Source organism: Uranotaenia lowii, chromosome 1 (assembly GCF_029784155.1).
Source record: "Uranotaenia lowii strain MFRU-FL chromosome 1, ASM2978415v1, whole genome shotgun sequence".
Lineage (NCBI taxonomy): Eukaryota > Metazoa > Arthropoda > Insecta > Diptera > Culicidae > Uranotaenia > Uranotaenia lowii.
Window position 1 is genome coordinate 14,164,573 of NC_073691.1, and position 15,811 is coordinate 14,180,383.

At 39.9% G+C, this 15,811-nt stretch overlaps 1 protein-coding gene across 1 annotated transcript in view; it reads right to left on the minus strand.

Annotated features, from left to right (window-relative positions):
* The window catches only part of LOC129753303 (diacylglycerol lipase-alpha), a 108,688-nt gene that overhangs the window by 27,896 nt on the left and 64,981 nt on the right, over window positions 1-15,811 (minus strand). The window contains exons 2-6 of the mRNA XM_055749133.1: window positions 8,543-8,649; window positions 7,875-8,479; window positions 7,715-7,813; window positions 7,445-7,654; window positions 6,964-7,382 (exon numbers count right to left, since the gene is read on the minus strand). Coding sequence (XP_055605108.1) covers window positions 6,964-7,382; window positions 7,445-7,654; window positions 7,715-7,813; window positions 7,875-8,479; window positions 8,543-8,649 — 1,440 coding nt within the window. The remainder of the gene's footprint in view (window positions 1-6,963; window positions 7,383-7,444; window positions 7,655-7,714; window positions 7,814-7,874; window positions 8,480-8,542; window positions 8,650-15,811) is intronic.

The following is a 15,811-nucleotide window of genomic DNA, read 5'->3' on the forward strand; positions in this document are numbered from 1 at the left end:
CAAGATTCGTCTTCTTTCGATTGCTGGCTGACTTCTAGGGAAGATGTGATTCCTAATGAGCTGAGAAGAACTAGAAACTAGAAGAAGAAACGAAGCAACTGTCCGAAGAAATCTGCAAAATAATATCAAATAGGTAGGACCATCAGAAAAATCTTAAGAATTATAACTATGTAACCTACTTTTTAATGCAACTAAAAGAGATAACCGAATGTTCCAAGAAACTTTTCTTGAACCCAATGAAAATGAAAGACCCAAAGGTATTAAATTATAAGCATGTTTAGGGACTGCTCATAAGACAAATCATAAGTAAAAAAAAATGTTGACTCAGTTTATTTATTTTTCAGAACTTTCGACTAGTTTATCAGTCAGGTAGGTGCTCGTCCTGGATTCTATCGAATGGAAGAACGAGCTCGATATATCCAATCCCTATGCTGCCGACCCGAGATCTTTCTGGAAGTACGTCAAAAATCAGCGGAAAGAATTCGGGCTTCCGTCCCAAATATTCTTGAACGGTTGAATTGGTTGTTCTGGATCCGATTTTCTCGTCCTAAAAGCAATACTTTTCCAACGATCAGCACGGATTTTTGCGAAACGATACACGACAACAAATTTGCTGACTTTAACATCGTTCGTGCAAGATAGCTTTGCCATGAAGTTCCAAATTGATGCCATCTGTACTGATCTGTCTGTCGCTTTCGGTAAAGTTAATTACGATATTGCAATCGCTAAACTCGAACGTTTAGGATTCTGTGGATCCCTACTGGACTAGTTTCGAAGCTATTTAACGGGACGAAAGTTATCAGCTCAAACTGGAAAGCAATTTTCCGCTCCCCAGGGAAGTGTAGGGTCACCGGTCGATGACAATTGTTGTGATTGTCTACATCAATAACAAATATAAGTTTATGTATAATCAAAGACGGCATTGGAAAAGAGTAAGAAAGTGATTTGACAGCTTAGAAGTGAAAACGTGGAAATTAGAAGCTGAGTATTTGCTAGAAGAAAAAGCGTTTATAAATCGGAAAATGTTTTAACTGGACTCTACAGGAAGCCACTTTTGATCGATAATTTTTGTCATTTATTTTAACGTCACTCTCCTGAACGGCCCAAAACTTGTGTATGCCGAGGACCTCAAACTTTACCAGACCATCAACGGGCAAGACGATATCGATCTCTTGCAAAGGCAGTTCAACACCTTCGCTCGCTGGTGTGATACCAACTGCCTGCCTCTGAACCGCAGCAAATGTGAGGTCATTTCATTTTCGAAATCATCGCCCGGATGGACCACATCAACGAAACGGTCGTTATCCTAGACCACCGGTTGCAGTTTAAGACTCATGCGAATTACATCGTTGATAAAGCTTCTAGAAGTCTTCGCTTCTTATTTCGCGTAACAAAGGAGTTTAAGATGTCTACAGCCTTAAAAGCCTGTATTGCAGAATAGTTCTCTCAACTCTCGAATATGCATCTGCAGTTTGGTGCCCATTTTACCAGAACCCAGTTACGAAAGCCGTTGCCACCTTAGAGCAAGTTCATTAGTGTTGGAAAAAATTGGTAGAAATTTTGACAGTTTGAAAATTTTACCATGCGAAAATGTTTTCAAGATCTGTGGGCGTTGTATTTTTTTACAGCACTGTTTCTATTTCAGTCGTATGTGATAGAAATATTGCTATATTTGCATCACAGCATGCGAAAGTACATCACGTGTTGTTAAAAAATTTGAAGGCCACTGATTTGAAAATGTTTTTGCATGGCGAAATTTTCAAAATGTGCTGGAAGTGACAAAATTTCTACCACTTTTTTCCAACACCAGTGAACTTGCTCTATTGATGATGCACTATTGATGATCCGTTGATGTTTTTTTTCACACAAACAAAATGACACAAAGGTATATCATTGTATGTATGCATTAAACTGTCGATTGAAAAAATTGGACTTCATTGTCATTAAATTTTAGATTTTTTTAACTCCTACAGATGCACCAAACATTCGTCAGCATTGAAATAGTTTACGCTTTACTTGATTGCTCAACGGAGTCAAAGGTGATATTAAGCAATGTCAATAGTCAAAGGGGCCGTTCACTAATTACGTAAGCACGATTTTGGAAATTTTCAACCCTCCCTCCCCCCCTGGTGAGACAAAGTAAGATTTTTCAAAACCCCCCCTCCCCCCTAGTAAGATCTTACGTTTATTATTCTTTGGGAAATTGAAACGTTTTTTTTCCAAAAATAGCTTGAAATTATTAAAAATCTGACATGCTTCTGAACAAAGTAAAATTAAAAAACTGTATTTGAAGAACACAATCTATACATAACAATACCATAAATAATAAAAGAAAACATTATTCAAGACTTAGCATCTTTGGGGTAATAATAATTTTCAATAAATTTCACAATCGAATAAACAATATAAAATCTAAATTCCGATTTAAAATAGAGAGATCAGGTTAGCACAAGGTACCATAAAAAATTGTTATGTTTTTTACCTGAGAATCTTAAAAATGTTGAAAAAATATCTTTAACGACAATCACGTTGTCAACTAATCTGAAAGGTCAGACTCATTCAGCGGTAAACGATAAAGTTTTAGGATTTTTTTTTGGTAAATCATTTGTAAAATTTAGAGTTGTTAGTGTCTACCACTGGAAAAAGTGTCTAGAAATTCATTATTTAAAGCGCCTTATATTGATTTCTAAAGATTTTTTTCTGGATGAAGTCATTTTCGAAATGTGATGGTGCACAACGCAAAACCAGAGTAATATGGTTTCGTATGGCTGTGGCTGTGATGAATTTTAAATGTAACATTTCTTACGTAAGATTTTTGGATACCCTCCCTACCCCCCTAGTAAGAGATCATAAGCAAATGTGAAACCCCCCCACCCCCCTATGTGCTTACGTAATTTGTGAACAGCCCCAAATAGAAATATTCCTGCGATTGACAGTACCGCGCAAGTCGATGCAAACAGCCTTCAAGCAGGCATTTTCGTGTTATATTTACGGCTCCGAGTGTTTAAACTTTACTTCAGAGTAATTCCAACGGAATATCGAAATATTCGACAAATTATCAAGCTGGGATTCATCAATTTGCAAAAAGACGTTTGCGCTAAACAATCAATGCAAAAGGTTGTAAGTACACTTTGACTTTTAAGAACAAAATTAATGCCCGTATCGAATACGCAGGCATATTTTTAATCCATTTTAAGATTGAATACCAAGTTTTCAGACAATTCTGAAAGAAGGTGATTTTCTCGAAACTCGTTATGTGGCTCATACGACCTAATCAAATCAAACTCTAGAATTGGTCAAGAAAATGTGTCGGGGAAATTTGTAAAGTACATATTCGATTTACGTAGTCCCGGTAAAAAAATAAATAGAAGGCTGCATTGCGATCCTTTGGTTTGAAATCGTGGATCGAGTCAGGTGTGTGAACAGAAGAAACCGTCGCCAAAAGTTGACCAGAATAATCGATAATAAGGGTAAAGCTTGTGGGAGGTAAACGTGCACACAATAATCCCTTATGGTTTCGTTCAAGGGTTTCCCTGCGAGTAGAAGACGAAAAGCAACTGACGACTCCAAAAACAAACGGCCCCCAAACCACCAAACTTCTTATTCCCTCACAACGACAACGGGATTCGAAATTGGACGGAAACACTCTACACTTACACGAGTTTTCGAATCGCCCATCGCGACCTCGAGCGGTTCGAGAAATAACAATGATTCGAAATCGAGTTACGTAGCTAGAGCATTTCCGAATCGAGGCGGTAAAGCCTGAGGACTCTCCCAGCGCGGACGGGAGTTCGAATCCAGAATAGGGGATAAATCTTTTTGTCGGGTCTGAATATTTTTTGAAGTTTTTTTTGAAGACACGGTCAAATGCCCTAAAATTGAAGTCTGATCTTTTGTTTAGAATTTTCCCGTTTAAGGCATTCCACTTTTTGCAGAAGTTCTCTTTTAAAGGAGAACGTTGAATTCCAGTTGCTTCTAACTCAAATCGACTCGAAAAGCTATTAAGATCGGTGTTCGGCAGACGCTCAACTGCTGAAGCTAAGCGGCGATTGTAATGATTAGCTAATTGACTTCTTCGAGATGTAGGTCCGATACCTTTCTGTTTACCCAATCGACATGTTAACCTCGCTGGCGAGGCTTTGTTAAATATAAAGAATAAACGGACCAGTCTCTTTGATTCTAGCTTCCAAATGAACCACACGTGTTTCAGTGTTTGACTTACTCATTTTGAAAACCCCAATTTAATTTATTATAAATAATTAAGTATAAAATGACATATTTTAATGAACACTTCAGCGATGTCAGATCTTCTTTGCCGACCTGATCCTTTTTTGGTGACTAGAGTTTTTTTGGTATTTTGATTTTTTTTCTGAGCCACTTGATGCCTTTGGCTTACTTTATCACTTTTAGGTGAACGGTCATTTCAGGAGAGGTGTAGCAGAAGAAGGAAAAACTCGCCCTTTGGTGGGTCCCATTGGCCGGGCAAACCAGGGAGTGGCGCATTAAGCCGTAAGCAAAAGCTGCACATTCTTTCAAGGATAGGTCACGCCTCACAATCTCGGTTCTATTGAATCAAGTCTGGAGCAAAAGGAAAATGATCCAAAAATCACAATCCCCTGATATGACAGGGAAGAATGACATGATGAACATCTTCTCAAAAACGACAAATTAGATAGTCGGTGAATAGACTGGATTGGTTTTCAGAAAACAGGAAAATGCTACCGGAACCTTGCCTTTGGACTCAGGAAAGAACGTTCAGCGCTAAACTGTGTCAACTGTGCACGGATAAAAATGCGAAACTAGGTAGACTTGGCTGTGCAATGATAGTTTTCATGGACATCTACCAAAATTTTCACACCTTCAGCAGACATCAACTATTGACACATTCCACCGTGGCGTGAAATCGCTTTTCCGGACTTTTCTGCACTGTTATCATTCTATTGTCAACCAATTTACTTGAAAATGAAAAAAATGGTAGCAAACGGTCGCAAATTGAATTTCCTTCAAAATGAATATTATTTGGTCATTTTAAAATTTAAGTTGTTTTTATTGTGATTGATTACTTTTGTGACGCGAATTCACGCTAGAATTAACCATTTCGGACTTTAGTACATACATCTTTGATTTCCTGTTCTCTCTGTGAAAATAGAACATCGGTGTCTTCGAATGAGTTGTAAAGAAAACAATTACCCACAATTTGATGTACGAAGCTTTTCGATTGAACAACAACGAACGAAGTTATGCTTATTTGAAGTTGTGACGTGAATTCACTCAGTTCAAACAGAACAGGGTAGTTGACTGAATTCACGTCACGAAATATTAAGTTATACTGTGGTTATACTGAACCATTCATTGGAGCCTTCAAATTTTATGTACACTTTCCAAAACGATATTTTGTTGTTCCGACTTTTACAATCATAAATTTTCAGTACCTGCACCTACCTTTTTCCTGATTTTGATTGGCAGTTGAATTGCAACATATTGAGGGATCATATTTCAAAATTACTACTGTCTTTGTTTAAAGATCCACCAAAAAAAATATATTTTTTTCAATCTTTTTGTATTTTTATTTGAAAATAATCAACTCATTAAAAAAATCAACTAAGTTATGGTCGATTTGTAAAAATCCGACCATCTGGAGGGTCAAAACAACTTTCAGAACAAATTTTTCATATAAAATTTAACAAAAATTCAAATTTTGTGACGTGAATTCACTCATTCGTGCTGTTGTAACTCTGCTAGATTCCAACCGATTTCTATAAAGTTTAGAGTTTTAGAATCGTCTTATCATTTTCAAAGAAAATCTCATTTTTATATTTAAAAAAATTTCACAGTTTTCTCGTAAAATTAAAAACTTCCTTTTTTTTGTGACGTGAATTTACTCATTTCCGACTGTTTTTGTTCGCTTTTCAAACATTGGATATGAACAAATTCTTTTTCTACAAAATGAAGCTGTGTTTTTTGGCTTCTGAACATACTTGAAAATATTAAAAAAAAAAATCATCCATATATTAAAATTAATGATTTTGTAAAAGTTGTCAAAAACATCACTTTTTCCAACAAAAAAACTGATTTTCAAAATCATCTAAAACTTGTGTAGAAAAACTTTTTTCTCTTTTTTCCGTTGGTTTTGTGTGATTTGAATTATCAAAATTATAGACAATTTTGAGATTTTTTGTTAAAAATCACTTTTGAGCGGTACAAGCGCGTGGAATGTGTCTATTGGACATTTTGGCTTGAGAGAAACGAAAAGACTTGGCTGAATGAATACTTGAAAAAAGGAAGTTCCGAAGAGCAAATCAAGCTAAAAACAAACGAAGGACTCCCATAAAGCTGTTTTTTGTGGAACGTAGTGTAATTTGTACGCAACTGACCTTCACAAATTGAAAGAAGAATTATATTATGTATAACAGATTTTCAGAATCTGTCAAATGCCTATCAAAAACTAGGGTGGAGTGGCTCCCTAACAGAACGCACTGACAAAAACATGGGCTTTCAGCTGAAAAGAGGTTTGTGATTACATCTTGCCAAAACATGGCATTGATCGCTTAACGCATAATCTTCAATTAATCGTTAAAGGAGGTTATATTTCCCCAGATTTGGAAAATTGCATCGATAATTCCAATTCCAATAAACCTGGAAACATTGAAAGAGCGGAAAATGTTCGAGGAATATCGATTCTGAGCCGTTTATTGAAAGTTTTTACGAGCCTCGTTTATGTAGTGCTGTACTAAACTGAACGTCAGACCATCTCTAAAGATCAACATGGGCTCCTGGAACGTAGATCAACGCCCTTTAATCGCATGACGTACGTTTATAAACTAGTCAACAGACAGTCTGAAATCGCTGTATTGTGCTCTTGTGGACAGCATTTTAGAATTCGACATGCAAATTTGAACTTCATATCATGCACATAAACATAAAAACAGCTGGAAAACAATCGAAAAACTGAGCGTTTCTTACCTCAGCAAACCACCTGGCGGCGAATAGCTGTAACAGTGCAAATCATCGTACTGCTGCTTCATCAGTATCGCCAGAATGGCGGCCGTTCCTGCGCCCAACGAATGACCGACCAGGACCAACCCAAAGTCCTGCGTTCCCCGGGCCGGATTGTGACCGAGCGCCCGCTGGATCAGATTCTCCTCCTCAAGCTTCTGTTTGATGTAGAGCGCAGCCTGGACCATACCCTTATGTCCCAACCAATCCTCCCGGGGAGGATTCAACGGAAGGCATTCACCCTCCGCATTCAGATCCGTCAGGACGTCCTGCATACTCAGCGTGCCCCGAATACTGACCACCACCTTGCCGTAATTGTAGTCCACCGCCACGAAAAACGGCGTCTCCCCAATGTCCACGTGGTAGGTTGCGTAGATGACCTCGATCTGATGAGATTGGAAGAGAGTTTAGAGTAGGTTGTTTTGAAAATTTGAAAGGTTGATCTTACCTCTCCGACTTGCAGCATCTTTTTTAGTGCGGCGTAGTTACAGAAGCAGCAATTATCTTCCACCACCTCGACGCCGGATTTGCGCCGGCAGCAGGACAGACAGCAGGTCAGCTCCGATCCCACCTGGCAGACGCCCGTTTTCGAGTGGGTCATCAGAAACATGGGCCACCCGTAGGCACCTTGGGCGAAGTACATGTACCGGATTACGGTCTGAAAAATGAAAATCAATAAGATAACCGATGGAATATTAAGGTGTCGAAGGTTTCTCACCTGAAAGTGATCGTAATCCTTGGAATCGTTAAGGGCCAGGAACTGAGTGTTTGCAGTAATCGGAACTCCGGAAAGGAATTCGTACGTTCCGTTTTTCCTCTGAAATGAAAAAAAAACATTGGATCAAATCTAATCATCTTTACTTGATCATGTGTTCTACCTGTCGAACGATGGCCTCCCGTTCCAGTTTCTGGAACTTCCGGAGCAGCACCAGTCCTGCCACAACATCTGACGGAACGACGTCCAGATCCCGGAAGAAATCGCTCAACAGTCGAGCGATATCGGTGAACGAGTTCCGACTACGGTCGCTGTTGCCCATACAACAGAACAACAGTCTACACCGGTGATCCCAACTGTCCTGATACGCTCGGATAACCTTTCTCTGGCGCCAGTTTCTACTCCGGCTGCCGCTTCTTTTGTAATTGAATCGGGACTCGGATTCCCGCATCGACCTCTGGTACTTCTTCATCTTGACCCAAGATCTTCCGGCCGGATCAAATGTGCACCAGATCGTGGTGATCATACAGAAGATCATCAGCATATTGCACACGATTACGGCAACCATAATTTTTTTGGGTTCCTCGATCGGGCAGTCCACGTAGTGGTCCTTCATCCAGATCGCCCCCAAAATAAGCCAGGTCAGGTCCAATAACATAACCAAAACCCGACTGTAGAGTAGATAGGGCATGGCAGCTCGGGGCCCCGTATCCAGAATACTACCCCGCATCGATACGATGCAGATCGCCACCTCCAACAGGATACAGACTATAGTCGGAAGAAAAGTTTTCTTATGTAAACAAACAACAGTCGAAGAAAAGAAATACTTACGCCCCAGTATGCCTAGGTAGCCAATCTGGAAGAACCACAGCAGTTCGACGCATCGCACGCTTCGATCGTAGCTGAAGACGCCTGCTACGATGGCTAATACTGTCAACCTGGAATGAGGGAGAAACAAAAGCGAACCGGTTAGTGAGTTGCTACAAACAAATGGGAAAAGGTCACTATTTACATAACCAAACTTATCATCATCATGGAGCACGAAGAGGTGAAAGTTTATTTTCCTTTTCATTTTCTTGATCTCTTACAAGCCCCTCTCTCGACCCTCCCGGAAAGGGGTTAGCGAATTTGATTAACTCCCTGATGTGATGAAACTATGGGATCCTAAGAAAACTTTCTCGCCTGTTAGCTACAATCTACTCAGTTTTCGTTCAAAAGTTTTTCCTACGATGGACAGGAGGTAAAAATTAGAATGAACCCGATGATTAACTTCCTCCTTTTCGAAGGAAAGGTTCACCTGACTATTTAGATGGAATCGGTATCGGGAAATCCCGCTTTCCTTGTTCCCAGTGTTTCGGTGTTATTTTAGGAGGATGGAAATTTTCAGTTTACTTCTAGAAGATAGTTGGAAGATGTTTGGATCCCGGGAATCTGAGATGGGCGCTACCCGATGGCTATTATTCTGCACCGTTTCAGTGGATCGCTTGCACAACTTCAATTAGGTTGTTTTTCCTTCCAGTTTCTTAGAAGATACTGAAAAGTTTCTGGTTGAAAAACTTACCAACGCGAAGTAGATGTTGACATAAGATTTTATTTCGATTTGTTTATTTCAATTTGAAATTTCGAGAAAATATTTTGCAAAAATTACAGATATTTTTTGGTTTGCTCATCGCCAGTAGAAAGTTCACTGTCAGAACTTCAAGAGCTCAGAAAACATGGAGAAGTGAAAACGAAATCACGAATTGCTGGGTTAGGTCCCTATTTTTAAGAAGGTATAATCCGGCTCGAAGGACCAAAATGTTCCGGATCATAGTTGCTAAACTGTAATGGACAGTATTGAACTTTGACGATCGGAATAGTTTGAGAATGGCAGAAGAATACATTAATGATGCTACGTGAAACTTTTCGGATTTGAGAACATATCATTCGGACTGATAAAAGTTACTGCAACTTTTCAGAGAGTGATTAAAAGAAATACACAAATAAGTGGTGCGATTCTGCATTGAATCACCAAATTCTTTCGAGCATCAGAAGAATCGGATGCTTTTCCACCTTAAATAACTTTCTAGTGAACCATACCGGCAAACGCTTGTCATAAAGTGTGTCAACGATGACGAATATGCATGTTACACATTCTTCTGATGATGACCAAAAAAAAAAAATGATACTTTTTGCATTGCTAAAAGCCAAAGGTGGTATCTTGGTGTAAAAAAGGAGAAAAACGGAAAGAAAAAACTCCATTCTTTATATTCAGAAACGTTTCACTGAAAAAGGATGGATAAAACGTTTTCTTCCTTAGAGCAAGAACAAAACTGAGTGGATATTCAACTCAATTTTACCACCCTGCCAGAGCAGAAATAAAAAAAAAAAAAAGAAAACCAACCCCAGATTTCTTCCCGGCAGGCCAAAAATCTTCATCCACGGGCGGACGCGTGTGAATCTCATCACGGATTTCCCTCTTGTGACATCCCTATCCTCGCTTCCTTTGCCCCGGAGACGTTACAGGACAGACCTTCAAGCTTCGCCGCCTTAAAGCAAGACCTTGAATGGTTTGGCTGTTGGTTCTTCCTTATGTAGCACGTGGCCCTGAGTTGAGAAGGCGCTGGCTTAGGTATGTATTTGTGCGTGGGTGTGGGTGGATGTTTTGAAGGAAGTGTGGCTCAATTTTCATTCACCTTCAAAGCATCGCCCCATAAAATTGTTGCTCGAAGCTTATGACGCCTTACTGCTAACCTGAGAGAAAAACAAAGAAAAACGCAAAACGAGGTGCGAAGCAGAATTTTGCCTCCAGTTTGGTTTCGGTTCGGCTTCATTGTTGAAGGTAATACTTATTCTCTTCCCGTCGTTGATTTTGGAATGAGAATCAGGCGGGTACGGAAATTGGGCTGTAAGTCTTATATTGCTCCAGTTTTTTCTTCCTTCGTTTTTCCCAGTGCTTCGTCGTAAAGTTTTTCGCGCGAATGGCAAAATTCTTGGCGAGACATTGTAATGGGCAGTGGGGTTCGAAACTCCTGGACCTGAAAATCCTCCCGGGGACAGGATTAACTAGGAGGAGTTTTTGGTAGATACATGATGGCTTATTGGATGCTGACGGTTTTTACGCGGCGCCCTTCCAGAAGCAAATCACATCAGATGACATCTTTCGGTTCGGTTCACTGAATGGTTTGAATTTTGCTGTTTCAAAAAAAGGTCAGGATTTAGCGATGTTTTTTTCACAGATCTTTGCTGACTTTACTGTGGAACCAACAATTTTTATTTTGATGTTTTTGTATGGATAAAATCCTGAAATAGTCGGAAAACGAAGATATGTTTTTAATGTTTTCGACGTGAAAGTTAAACTATCAGTTGTTTTGAGTTCAAATTCAATGTTCAAATCAAATAAACGAATTAAAGACAAAATTGGAAAAATTCCAGCTACGATTTAAAAAAAAAAATCAAAAAAAAGAATGAAAATATAATAAAAATGACAAAAATAAGAAATAAATTGAAAAAATCAAAAATGCAACAAAAATTAGCAAAAAAAAACTAAAACTAAAACAAACAAATATGACACAAACCAAGAACGAAAATTAAACCAAATCAGGAAAAAAGACAATAAAAAGAAAAAAGAACCAAAAATAAGACAAGGACGAGACCAAATGTGATAAGTAAAGTAGATCTTACTCAGGTGAGGTTTGGGTAACGAGTGAACATAGAATGTTTTATTGAATCATGACTAACTATTCTTTATATAATTCATTGATTACTATCTAACATTCCCCATTAATCTTAATCCAATTAATTACTGGATTCCGAGAGTCTTCCTTTCTTTATCCATCTTCAGAGTTGGTACCGCCTTAGTATTTGAGAACGTCAGCAACTTGCTTGTTCGTTTCGACATGGTCCAATTTGATGATGTTCTGCTCCACCTTTTCACGCACAAAATGATGACGGATATTTATGTGCTTGCTCCTAGGTGAATATTCAATTTCCTTGTTTACCAGGTGTATAGCACTAAGGTTGTCACAAAGAATTCGAACAGTTTCAGATATTAGTCTACGCCACCACAATGCTTCTTGGGTTGCCATCGAAACCGCCATGAACTCAGCTTCCATTGTAGATAGAGCAACTGTAGCCTGCCTTCGAGAGCTCCACGAAATTGTGCCACCTGCATGCTTGAAAACATAGCCGGTGACCGATCGACGATTATCTGGGTCATTCCCCCAATCCGCGTCGCTGTATCCAATGAAATCTTCATCGGACTCGTTTGAGTAATTCAGCTTCATCGACCTCGTACCTTTCAGGTACCGAAGAATTCGCTTCGCTACTATCCAATGTGCCTTTCCTGGGTTCTGAAGGAACTGGCTGATCACTTTGACAGCAAAGCTGATATCGGGTCTCGAAGACTGTGCCAAGTTGCAGGCTTCCCACAAGTTCTCGGAACGGCACAATTTCCATCTGCTTCCTTTCCTCTTAGGTGCTCGGACACATCGCCTTGGTCAGCTTATGGTTTAGATCTGCAGGAATAGCCGCAGGATTGCAATAAGCTATGTTGCATCGCTGTAGCAAACTGTTGGTGTAGCTCTTCTGGTCCATCACTCGGTCCTTTATTCTGAACTTCGCCATAAGTTCTTTCTGGAGGTTGGCCGCCACACAGCTGATTATTTGAAAACACCTGCATGTCGTCTACGTACACAGTCACAATGAGAACCATGTTGCATTCAATCTTGAAGTATCAGATCTCCCTGCAGGAACGCCGTCACTGCATCCAGTTGACGAATCTTGAGGTTCAGTTTGACAGCCATCAACGTCAAGTACCGGATGGTGAGAACATTTCATTGTAGTCGACGCCTTTGACCTGAGAAAAGCCCTTGACAACCAAGCGTGCCTTGTACCGTTCGAGTTTGATCCATCCGAGGTTTGTCTTCAACTTATATCCCGGTGGGCAACTCAGTTAAATGCCTCGTTTTGTTGTCCACAAGAGCCTCGTACTCAGCCTGCATCGCTTCTTTCCATTTCTGGGTCCATTTGTGGGTCCTCTGATTGTAGAGGGAGCACGGAAGATTGCAGTTCATCGTCAAGTATCGAATCAGCATCGTTGTAGATTGTTTCATCAAGGGTTTCATCAGCATTGACCTCGGAGTCGTTATCTTCTAAAACAGCTTCATTAGGTACAGCCTGATCGACATCAGCTACGCTTCGTTCGCTTTGAATCACCAACTCCGTTCCTCGCACGTTGTCATTTTCGGGCTCATGAAATTTCTCGCCACGCTTGAGCTGGCATTCATTCACAAAAATGACTTCTCTGCTGATTAAACCTTTGAACCTTCACTGTACTCGACTAAGATACATGGCACAGACTTCCGAATATTCGAAGATGCGAGACATCCGGATGCTTTCCAAAAAAAAAAAAAAAATTCCTCGGTTGTCACCAACAATGCCTTTGTTGGCGAACGATTGACAACGTACGACGCAACTGCAACAGCTTCCGCCCAGAAGCTAGTGCCGAGGCTCGCATCAAAAAGCAGACTCTCGATAAACGTCTGGTTCATTCGTTCAGCTAATCCGTTGAATTTCTTCCTACCGCAAGAAATTTGTAAAACTTCGGTTAACATATTCCTTGCCGTTGTCTGTTCGAATTCGCTTGATCCGTTTTCCTGTTCGGTTCTCCGCAAATGCCTTGTTGTTCTGGAACGCTTCAAGTACTTCCGTTTTTGCCATCAGAAAGTACACCACGGTTTTCCGGCTTGCATCGTCAATGCAGGTCAGAAAAAAGCGACTTCCCCCCATCGACGTTTGCTCCATATAATCACACAGATCGGAGTGGACGAGTTCCAGTACATTTTCAGTCTGCTTTCTTGACGCATTCTGCTTGCTGAAAAATGCACTCTCGTTTTCCGAGGATTTGGAACCGCCTGTCACCTTGACTTCCTGCATGATCTTCGCTTTGACCTTGTCAGCCGTCAGAGCCAAACCAGACGACTCAAGACCTCGGATTATTAGATCATACCTTTTCGGTAAACCTTTGAGCAGCAAACTACACAACCAGGTGTCGTCAACATGGCATCCAACTTCCACAAACTGGTAACACGTAAGTAAAATCTCGTTGACATACTCTTGAGGGGACTGGCAAATCATCTCGTCGTCCCTTTCTGCTCCTAAAAGTCGACCGCCGTCAGCTTCCGTAACGGGCCGATCTTCCTTGTTGAGCCGCTGTCTTCTAATTCTCTGGCAGATTCAGCATTCTGCACCAAGCCGCATATGCTCCGATCGATGTTTAAGCACTGATCACACTGACATGACACTTAGAACAAAAAATCAACCATTTTCTGTCTAATTTTTTTTTTGTCAGATTTTGCGGGTCCGCAATACCGACGGAAGTTGGCGCACCGGAAAAATTTGACAAAAATGCTCTGTAGGAAAAATGTACCTGTTTAGCCCGATATAATCGTAGAAATTGCCTGTTTTTTAAAGTTGGGTGGCATTTCCTAACTGGGATAGCATTTCTTCAAATCGATCGATGCGCACTCTGGAATCGACATTGCGTACGGTTGATAAAATTATCCAGAAAACGAAATCGTGTGTCCAGTCAGTATGGTCAGTGGTTTAAGCATATGGTCGCCAGAGCCTGTTCGTTCACTTCCGGATCCTCTTCTTTCCTTCACGGCACACCAGGTCCGCTCTTTGATGAGCACCACCTTGGTGGGAAAAGCCCAGGAATTGTAATTTTCTGATCCTCGAAGAATCTCTCTCGCCTGAATCGAAACGACACTTCCTGATAATCTAGGGGCATCGATTCTGCCAGCTTGCGCTCCATCTCTTCTATCATCACCACCATTAGGATTGGACATCTTCAAGAACTTCTTCAAAAAAATGTCTACGCTTGAAAATTTTTTTCTCACCAAACAAAGTCGTTACTAAGCGACCGTGTTTGGGCCCATAACCTGATAAGTAAAGCAGGTCTAACTCAGGTGAGGTTTGGGTAACAAGTGAACATAGAATGTTTTATTGAATCATGGCTAACTACTCCTTAGAGCAAGTTCACTGGTGTTGGGAAAAAGTGGTAGAAATTTTGTCACTTTTAGCAAATTTTGAAAATTTTGCCATGCAAAAACATTTTCAAGATCAACAGTGCTGTAAAAAAAATACAACGCCCAAAGATCTTGAGATAATTTTTGCATGGAAAAATTTTCAAAATGTTAAAATGTCTACCACTTTTTCCCAACACTTTTTCTTAGAGCAAGTTCACTGGTGTTGGGAAAAAGTGGTAGAAATTTCGACACTTGTAGCACATCTCGAAAATTTTTCCATGTAAAAATGTTTTCAAGATCTTTGGGCGTTGAATTTTTTTACAGCACTGTTTCTATTTCAGCCGTATGTGGTAGAAATCGAGCTATTTTTGCATTACAGTATGCGAAAATAGAACACGTGTTGTTAAAAAAAATGAAGACTGAACTAAATTGAGGATCTTGAAAATGTTTTTGCATGGTAAAGTTTTCGATATTTGTCACAAGTGTCAAAATTTTTACCACTTTTTCCCAACACCTTGCTCTTATATAATTCAATGATATCTATTCAACAAAATGAAACAAATTTGAGATAAAAATAGAACAAAAACAAACAAAATATGACAAGAATAAAAAAATATGACAGAAAATGAGGAAAAATTGAGACAAAAATAGAGTGAAGATTTAGAATTAGAACAAACAAACAAACATTTCGTAAATCGACTGTACTTTGTCAACATGGAATCCGAAAGAAGCATTAAAAATAGGCTAGCAAAACAGCCGAAATTGCCACCGGAAACTGCTTGGTAAGATTTTGGAAGTCCAATCTGTCGGACCATGATTTGGCAAAAACATTCAGTGCTTCTCATAGTACCGTGAGGAGAATTCGACTTCGGGAAGGAATCAAGTAGTATCGAGCTAGCAAACAGCCAAATCGGACCATAAAACAGAATAGTGTGGCCTAAATCCGTGCTAGTTCAACGGGTGTCTTCTGATGGACGAAAAATACCTACGTCAAAGCTGACTTCGGGCAAATCCGAGGTCAAAAATTTTGCTTGACAACGGCTCGGGGGGATGTTCCAGCAAAATTTAAAGTTTTGTCGACAAATTTGCA